The 10,312-nt window shown below is 35.9% G+C and overlaps 2 protein-coding genes across 2 annotated transcripts; both read right to left on the reverse strand.

The window, feature by feature from the left end:
- Positions 1-726: 726 nt before the first annotated feature.
- On the reverse strand, positions 727-1,248 carry LOC124916830 (histone H4). Its single transcript, XM_047457595.1, has one exon. It carries the CDS (start codon positions 1,198-1,200, stop codon positions 889-891), a length of 312 nt encoding a protein of 103 aa, XP_047313551.1. The 5' UTR covers positions 1,201-1,248; the 3' UTR covers positions 727-888.
- Positions 1,249-2,042: 794 nt separating this feature from the next.
- On the reverse strand, positions 2,043-3,447 carry LOC124929610 (benzyl alcohol O-benzoyltransferase-like). Its single transcript, XM_047470019.1, has one exon. It carries the CDS (start codon positions 3,445-3,447, stop codon positions 2,050-2,052), a length of 1,398 nt encoding a protein of 465 aa, XP_047325975.1. The 3' UTR covers positions 2,043-2,049.
- Positions 3,448-10,312: the final 6,865 nt, after the last annotated feature.

Genomic DNA, 10,312 nt, shown 5'->3' on the forward strand with positions numbered 1-10,312 from the left:
AATTTTATGCGCTGACACTTATAGCAAATAAAGTGATCTTTAGTGTCATTTCATCAAATTTTCTGTGTTCAAATGTGTAGTAAATGTATATATTTAAAGTTTTTCTCTTATTATTTTTTATTTATTATTTTTTTTTAATTAAATTATTTATTTATTAAATTATTTATTTATTAAAAAATTATTATAATAATAAAACATAAATTTAAACATATATATGTCCATCCTTCTTATATAAAAAGACATTTATCTAAAATAAACTTTAATATTTTCTATTTATTTTGTTTATATTTATTATTTAAAACAATATAAGACTATTTTATTTCTATAAATAAATAATTGAAATTTTTTTGAAATATTTTAAAATTTAAGAAAACAAAATTATAAATATATGAATTTAGAGATTTGACCACTAGAAATTATCACAAAAAAATGCATCAAATACTAAGTGCTTTTTATATCTAAAACATTAATCGCGTGATTCATTCATTATTCACAATTTTCAGTAAGGAAATCTCAAGCAATTGAACTGAGGTAACCCAGAGACGCCAATATAGAACGCCTCAAACAAATATTGAAAAATATCAATCTCTCACTATAAAGAAGAGCAACAATATAATGAACATTATGCATACAAGAGATAAGGATATAAACCCTACTACGGCATTTACTTTATGAAAACTAACCATAAACAATCCAATTAAATAAATGATCATAAATGAATTGCAATGTTGGGTAAAAACAAGATTCATTAATGGGTGAAGTCTATTAGATTCTTCAATAATGATCAAATTGAAATGGGTCATTCATCCTCCTCGAAGGCAAATGTTTAGCAATTTGAAAAGAAAAAAAAGCATCAAATCGATTTACAAAACTAAAAGGGTTAAAACCCTAGCCGCCGAAACCGTATAGGGTTCTTCCCTGACGCTTGAGGGCATAAACCACATCCATGGCGGTCACCGTCTTCCTGCGAGCATGCTCAGTGTAAGTGACAGCATCACGGATAACATTCTCGAGGAAGATCTTGAGTACGCCTCTTGTCTCCTCATAGATCAGACCGGAGATACGCTTGACTCCACCTCTTCTGGCCAGACGACGAATGGCTGGCTTGGTAATACCTTGGATGTTGTCTCTAAGAACCTTACGATGCCTCTTGGCTCCTCCCTTTCCCAAACCCTTCCCTCCCTTACCGCGACCTGACATTTTTCAATAGAGACAGAATGATCCGACAATTTGATTTGGAGAAGAATAAAGTGTTTGAGATTTGATTTGAAGAAGAATGTGTTTGTCTCTGTATTTGTAGATGCTTTGCTTGTGTTGTGGATCCAGAATCCAACGGCTGATAATGTCTATCCGCGTCGGATGTGTGAAGATTAATAATATAAACCGTCCATATATGTAAGGGCACAAAAGGAAGGATATCTTTATTAATTAATAACAAACATATTCCCAATGGTTAGTACACTCATTCTTTTTAGTTTATAAAGTTTATCTTGAAATGTATTTACTTTTATAAACTTTTGAAGCTCTCGATGATTTATATTGCAACTTGTAAGAACTATTAATGAGAAAAGTAAATTTGGCATTTAGCTTCCTTCTTATAGTTAAATGGTAAGATTATTTAATATAAACTTTTAACCACTTAAATAACTCAATTAGTATTCAATCTCAACCATTTTTGTATCACTAATTTTTTATTGTCATCTTTTTCAAAATAAATATAATATTTATGTTTTTTAAAATTGTAATGCAAATCGTGGAAAGCAGAGATAACATTATAGTTTATAAACAAATGGAGATACTTGATGGGAGATACTAAAAAAATAACATAAGACTTAGAAATTCATAGTTATATTAAAACTCAAAAGACTATATCATTATTTATAGAAGTATAGAAATAAGGACAAACAAACTATAAGTGGGACAAGACTAGACCTGAAAGTAGTTTATTAAGCACATTTAGAACCCACATTATATATTTGTTTTTATGAGATAATATTTTCGAGGGATGAAATGGGCCATTCATTAATAGAATATATATTCCATTTATGTTTATAAAGTTGATAGGATGCGATAACCATATTTTAGTAGGCGTTTCAGTTCGTCCTCAAATACCTTCATGGAAGTTGGAGGAAGGGAGAGTAGCAAGAGAGTTCCATCCTCGTCTTTGTCATTCTTACCGTATACATAAAAGTTTGATATCGGAAGGTTTATGGCTACTGTGCCGGACTTGGCTATTCCAGTATAGCAAGCCTTTCCCCAACCGAAGTCGATATCCTCTAACCCTACCCGCCTCAAGTCTGAAATCAAGAAGGTGCGTGCCCCCGTGAAGGGAGGTCGTCCCCTCAAGACCATGAGGTCAGCCATCGACCTCATGTACTCATCTGTCACACCCTCTTTAGCTTCCATTACCAGCTTCAATGCGTAACCCAACGGCTTTTTGCATAGCATACCCGCCGTGCTCAAAGCAGCCGGAAACGCAAAAGCGTTTCCGTAGTAACCGGTTGGGAGTGGCGGTTTATACTTGTTGCGGGCATTAACCGCACAAACAACCCGCACATCCTCGTCTGGGTCGAACCCGAGAGCGATGGTGCGGCATCGCCAGATGCAGGCCGTTATCAAGTCGAATGAGGTATAGCCACGACTGAACTGGTCTAGTGGAAAGACGAGTAATTGTCTCAATGCCTCCACTTCCTCGGCCCCCAAAAAGAAAGAACGATCAACTAAATCCTCAAGTGGGGGTCCTCCTCCGTCGACCAACTTATCGTACTCGGGATGAGTGCAAGTCACGCGCGGTGGATCCCTGGCGCTCAACAGTTTTCTCTCCCATACGGGCGGTACAGAAAGTGCTTTCCCACTTGCAAGTTCTCCGACAGCCGTTAGGAATTGAACAATGCCTATCTGGTCGCACATAGCGTGGTTGAAGCGGTATCCCACGACGAAGCCACCGCACGTGAGGCGCGTGACCTGAAATAAAAGCAATGGGCATCCAAGTATACCGTCTGAACCTGGAACATCATCGTGAAGAAGAAGGTCTTCCAAGTAAGGGAATGGAGGTTGAAGGGGGACGCCCAGCTGCATGAGGGTGACGTCAGCATCGGCCTCTATAAACAAGATTCCTACTTCTCCGGTGCAATCCACGATAAGTTTGCGCCCTCGGCCTTCCCTTAAGCGACCGGCTAAAGGATAGTAAAAGACAAGGGCCTCGGAGAGGGCTTCACGAATAACCTTAACTGGATCTCTATCACTCTGGAAGTGGGAGCTGTCATAGAAGTGTATGTTGGGAAGATGCAAACGAAGACCCTCTTGGTCATCTATGTCTGAAAGTGGCAAGTGAACACGAGGGATCAGCTTAGCCGGAAGCAAAAACTCTGGTTCTTGTCTTCTCACCGTGAAAACCAACTCTTTCTTGGCTGCAGATGCACCAGTACTAATGGATTGGCCGGCCATTAATTAATTTGTCAAGGAGAGCTCTTTGTTCTCATATTATATTTAGTATTTCGACTACATCGTCCTCGCCTTTTATAGTCACATGACTCACATATAGTCAAAATAAAATAAATATATATACAGTACTCAAATTGATATATCATATGCTAAGCAATAACTGCATTGTGATACCAATGGAGCTGGCATGGTGCGGTTTCATTAAACATCTAAGAACTTGTTCATTAAATATCACATAATCTGATATATTGCATATCTGCATTTGGGTACAGGCATGCATCATATGATTTTGAAAATCTTTGTAACAGTACTAGTACGTACGCCTAATTTGTTTGGTAACATTTAATTGTTTGGTAGCCTAACGGATTTGAACAATGATATTATATATATTAGAATGGATTCAGTACATTTCAATGGGAAATGATAACCGGTTTTATGATATAAACAAAATATTATATATAAATATATTTAAATAAAATTTATTCCTCAAATTTAAATAATTTTAAATTAATTTTAATTTATAAAAATTAAGTTAAATTCAAATATAATGGTTACATATATTTTTAAATCCATCAAGTATATATAAAGTCGAAAAATATTTTTACAAAAAATTTTTAATTAGAGACGGATGTATGGAGAAATTTGATGAAATGGTCCTACTAAGGCCTTAATACAAAAATGGACCCCGCTTGATATAGTTTGTAAAAAGGGTCCTTTTGCCCTGCGAAAAGTCTGTATTGCCCCTCGCGCGATCAAATTTCCACTCGAAAACGAGAAATGTCATTCACGCATTTTCATCTAAAACGCGTGAGCTCATAAACGCGTTTCAGAAGAAACGCGTGAGTGGCATTTCCCGTAAATGGAAAGTCGAGAAATGTCACTCACGCGTTTATAAACTCTCGTGTTTTAGATGAAAATGCGTGAATGGCATTTATCATCTTTCATCGTATATATAATTTTTTTTGCCCTAATTAAAAAAAACATTCACGAATATTGACTCTCTCACTTTCCACTCTGACTTCCAACTTCGTCTTTACAACTGTCGACTTTCCATTCCAACCTCGTTCAACATAATCGTTCGTCGTTCGTCCGTCTCTTCGATAATATATTCAGGTGAGTTTAGGGTTTAGGTTTAGGTTTAATCTATAATGTTCTCTTCGATCATATATTCTGCCGTTTATATTGATGGATATTGATGTATCCTTAGCTTTTAGGGTTCATGTATCTTTTATTCGTTTATGTGTGTATATGATTTTGTTGTTTATCTAGTGTTCTTCACTCAAGAGTATTATATCAGTGTTCTTATTCTGCATGCATGCATTTCTCGTTTATTCTTTCACGAACATTGTACATATATCTTGCTTTCACGAGCATTGTACTTTGACGGACGATTTGCTAATGAGATTTGCAAATGAAATCATGAATGTGACAAAGATTGTAACAAATGTTTGATTAAAGTGAAACAAAGAATGCAAATAAATAGAATTTTCGTGTATTCTTTGATGTTGCTTACTTGAGTTGTTATGTTCTAGTTTAGGTAATTATAATTTTCTGGAGTTGCTTACTCCAATGTTGTTCCTTGTTTTGTAGATGGAGTCCACCATAATTCATGAGTTTGCTATGAGGGTCTCATGGAAAACCAATATCTCAAACATTGCCACCAAGTTTGCTTCAATGAATCTAACGGAAAGGGTAGAGCAAACCCAATTCCGATTCTTATTCAAAGGATCCACGTTACTGCGGTTCTCAGGAACGATAATACACCAAATGCTCCTCAGAAAGAGTAGCTCAAATTCTATTGAGATGAAGTTCCTCGTGAATGGAGAGAAACTGTGCTTCGGGATGAAGGAGTTTGCATTGGTCACAGACCTCAATTTTAGGAAATTCCCTGCGGTGGAAGCCATTTTCAATCAAGTTGAAGAATGTCCACATTTGGTTGTTAAATATTTTAAAATTAATCAACTTGTTAGAACAAAAGACCTTCATTCAAAATTTGTGTCCTACTCTAATAAGGAAGATGCATGGAAATTGGGGTCGGTATACCTGGTTTGCCAATATCTATTCACCCTTGACCCAAAGAGGATAATAAATATCAAACTCCTCAGCATGGTCGAGGACATCGATACTTTCCTCAAATTTCCATGGGGAAAGTTGTCCTTTAGAGCAACCATAAAGGGTTTGAACAAGGACCTTGGTCACTACAGGTTTCTATATCTAGATAAGAAGAAAACCTTAGGGAAGAAGAACAAAGACAAGAATGTTGATATTTCTTATACCGTATATGGGTTCGCACTAGCCTTACAAGTGTGGACCTATGAGGTTATCCAAACATTTGTCCCCAAACTTGCAAGAAATATGATGCTTCAAGCGCAAGAGTGTATGTCCAAGGATAATACAGTACAAATCCAGCATAAAGGGCACCGCCTCTGATCTTCACACTACCCTGCAAGGCAAGATTGTCAAGAAGATGGAATTGTCTGGAGACGAGAAGATCTTATGTGCTGGGAGGACTTTGAAGATATTGGAGGTAATGTTTATGATTTCTTTTTTGAACTTGATGGTAGAAAGAGGAAATTTGGAGATATTGAAGATGTAGTTCCTCCTAAACCTGACATGAGGAAGAAAAGACAAATTACTCATGCCAAACCTTCCACGAGTAGAAGAACCCGCAACCCTACCCCCAGCACCAGCAGCTATTATTATGTCGAGAGCACCACGAGTATAAAAGATGGTGATTGCTCTCAAATGACTCCAATGGCAACAACTCCCCGGGATAGATGTAGATTATATCAACTTACGAAGAACCTAAATGAACTAAAAACTGAAATGAGAACTGTAATAAATCTCATAAAAGAGATGTTAAACCAACTACAAGAACAGATTGACATATTATCAGCCACACTAGAGGAGGAACAGAGAATGAGAAGATTTAATGAGGAATATGTGGATGTGGATGTGCTTGTGGAAAAAAAGAAGGTGAATGAGAAAGACAAGGATGAGGAAGATTTGGAGGATAATGAGGAAGATTTGAAGTATAATGATGAAGATTTTGAGAAGATGAATGTGTTGATTGAGGATTTGGTGAATGATGATAATATTGAGGTATGTCTAATTCGAATATTTGGTTTAATTCGAGTATTTTGTGTAATTCGAGTATTTGGTTTTTTTTTTAGGATGGACATTTGGAGGAGAAAGAAAATGCTTTGCTTGTGAAGGAGATTCTTGTGAAGGAGACTAAGAATGATGATATTGAGGTATGTGTAATTCGAGTATTTGGTGTAATTCGAGTATTTGGTTTAATTCGAATATTTGTTTTTTTTATGGATATTTGGAGGAGAAAGACAATGCTTTGCTTGTGGAGGAGACTAAGAATGATGATATTGAGGTATGTGTAATTCGAGTATTTAGTTTAATTCGAGTATTTGGTGTAATTCGAGTATTTGGATTTTTTTTAGGATGGACATTTGGAGGAGAAAGACAATGCTTTGCTTGTGGAGGATACTAAGAATGGGGATATTGAGGTATGTTTAATTCGAGTATTTGGTGTAATTCGAGTATTTGGTATAATTCGAGTATTTGGTGTAATTCAAGTTTCAAGTATTTAGTGTAATTCGAGTATTTGTTTTTTTGGAGGAGGAGAAAGACAATGATGTTCTTGTGGAGGAGAAAGATAATGATGTTCATGTGGAGGAGATTAAGAATGAGGATATTGAGGTATGTGTAATTCGAGTATTTAGTGTAATTCGAGTATTTGTTTTTTTTTTAAGATGGGCATTTGGAGGAGGAGAAAGACAATGTTGTTCTTGTGAAGGAGACTAAGAATGAGGATGTGGTAGAGGATGGTGTACTGAAGATTGAAAATATTGAGGTATGTGTAATTCGAGTATTTGGTGTAATTTGAGTATTTTTTTAAAGATGGGCATTTGGAGGAGGAGAAAGACAATGTTGTTCTTGTGGAGGAGGCTAAGAATGAGGATGTGGTAGAGGATGGTGTACTGAAGATTGAAAATATTGAAGTATGTATAATTCGAGTATTTTGTGTAATTCGAGTATTTTTTTAGGATGGGCATTTAGAGAAGGAGAAAGACAATGTTATTCTTGTATAGGATACGAAGAATGAGGATATTGAGGTATGGTTTATTTCAAGTATTTGGTCTATTTCGAGCATATGGTCTAATCTCACTAATTTTGTCTAAATTAAGGATGTGAATGAGAAGGTGGAGGATGTGGTCAATGATAAGAAGGTGGTGCAGAAGAAGGTGCAGAATAAGAAGGTCCGGAAGAAGAAGGTGGTGCAGAAGAAGTTGGACGATGATGTGTTTGTGTTTGTGGAGAAGATTGAGAAGAAGGAAGACAATGTGCAGAATAAGAAGGTGGGCCAGAAGAAGAAGGTGGTGCAGAAGAAGTTGGACGATGATGTGTTTGTGGAGAAGTTTAAGAAGAAGGAAGACAATGTGCAGAATAAGAAGGTGGGTCAGAAGAAGAAGTTGGACGATGATGTGGTGGAATTTGAGGATGCATCCCACGTCCAATTTAAGAGAAAGAGGTTGAGGTCAAAAGCACTACTTAGTCCCTACATCGTCCATGGTCCAAAAAAATGGCGGTGAAATATCCAATCATTGTCGATCCTATGGCGAAGTTTGCAAAATTGATGACAGAGTTGATGAAAGAGATGGGAAAAAAAGTAAAGTCAAAAAGTTGGAGCTTTATACTTGTAGTGTAGGCTTTAAATTCTTCGATACAATTATGAGGACAACTAGGTGGTTAACTTATGTGAAGATCAATGTCGGATGTGCTCTGCTAAGAAAAATAGCAATCACTTACCTAAGACGTACACGAAGGATTTCACCATCGAAGATTGTCATTTCGCCCCTTTGTTTAAATCACACTATGACAAATTTGTTGTTGATTTTGTTGATGTTGATAAGCCAGAAGAAGACCATTATTTTGATGAAGCCTTTTATGAGTACTATTGGGGTAAGGAAGATAGACAAATGCTCATGTGGTGCATTGTTGATGACGTTTACTTTCCCCTCAACCTCGACCTCAAGCACTAGGTATTATGTGTTTTACGATTGAAAGAATGGAGAATTGATGTTTATGATTGCGATCAGTCAATTTACAATGACGACAATTTTGCAGAATTCATGATACCCATGTGTCAAATGTTTTCGCCCTTCCTTCATAAATCAATGTCTGAAGTTCAAATGTCTAGGTATCCTAACATGACATTAGAGACTTTAACATTTCGTAGAATCCCACATCCAGAAGTACCAAAAGCATCAACAAGTGGAGACTGTGGCATTTTTGTATTAATGTATATAGAGTACCTGACTGTTAAACTTGGTCTAGAAAATTGCATATCATATAAGATGAAATTTTATAGAGAAAAGTGGGCAGTCAAGTTGTTCCACCAAATTTTAGAGCCATGAAGTTGTAATATCTTGAAACAATTCACATTATTGTTGTAACATGTTGTGTAATACTGAATATTATTTATCATCATTAGTTATGTGATACTATTATTTATTTCAGATTGTTGAAAAAACAGTGATTCACGCATATTACAATATGACTCACGCATATTTTAATATGACTCCCGCATATTGTAATATGCGTGAGTCATGTTGTCATATGCATGAGTCATAATCACACATATAACAATATGACGCATGCATATTACAATATAACTCACGCATATTGTAATATGCGTGAGTCATGTTGTAATATGCGTGAATCATAACTCATGTATATTACAATATGACTCACACATATTACAATATGACTCAAACATGCTGAAATAAGAGCATTGTTAATGCATATGACAACCAAACAAAGAGCACTATAAACCCTAAACTTAGAACATTATGTTTCACCTTGTTTAACATGCTGAAATAAATAACATTATGAGCCAATACAAAATTATTCATACAATACAACATTGAAGTAAACTTAGAACATTATTCATACAACAGTAAACTTAGAACAGCTGCTGAGATGATGGTTGATATTGTTGTTGAGATGATGGTTGATGTTGCTGCTGAGATGATGGTTGATGTTGTTGCTGAGATGCTACTCTTGTAATAGATGGTGCAGGCATCACTGATTTGCATGTTGCCCTGTTATGACCATGACCACCACATGAGCTGCATCGTCTTCGGACCTTACGAGTCTCACTTTGGGATGACCTACGATTTGTTGTTGGCTGCCCTTTCTTCACCTCAATAGGTGGTTTTAGGCAGACGCGTTGTTTGATAATTTTTGGAATATCCCATTCTTTTTCATTACCAACAGGATAACATGTCTCTGAATATGCATTCAACCACATTTCAGTTGAGTAATACATGAAAAAGTTAACAATTAAACATATGAGAAATTGGTTAGATAACAATTAAAAATACAATTGTTAGCTTAAGCACAAATCATAGGAATCCAATTTTCGTGTACAAGCAGCAGATAGGGTATGAGTACAAGGAAGACCAGATACATCAAATACCATTCAACTACAATTCATTTCGTGTAAGTTAACTTTAAAATGAGATTCACTGTCATGCACATAAAACTCGAATCGGTTAAGTGAATTGACGTTATATAGTCTGGCTTTTTTAGCTTGCTCACGTAAGAACTTTTCATAATATTGAGATAAACGTTCTTTGTGATTATCCGTTTTTTCTCTTCTATTATGACATTATTCCTATATTGTGAATCTTAAATATTCAGCTAAGATTGATATGGGATACTTTCTAGCTTCCCTACTCTGACTATTAAAGTTCTCGGCGTAATTGCTTGTTATTTGATTGTATCGTTTACCGAGAAAAAAGGCACGACTCCATCTTTTCATTCCAATATCTGCCAAATAGACAGCTAT

The sequence above is a fragment of the Impatiens glandulifera genome, chromosome 1 (assembly GCF_907164915.1).
Source record: "Impatiens glandulifera chromosome 1, dImpGla2.1, whole genome shotgun sequence".
NCBI lineage: Eukaryota > Viridiplantae > Streptophyta > Magnoliopsida > Ericales > Balsaminaceae > Impatiens > Impatiens glandulifera.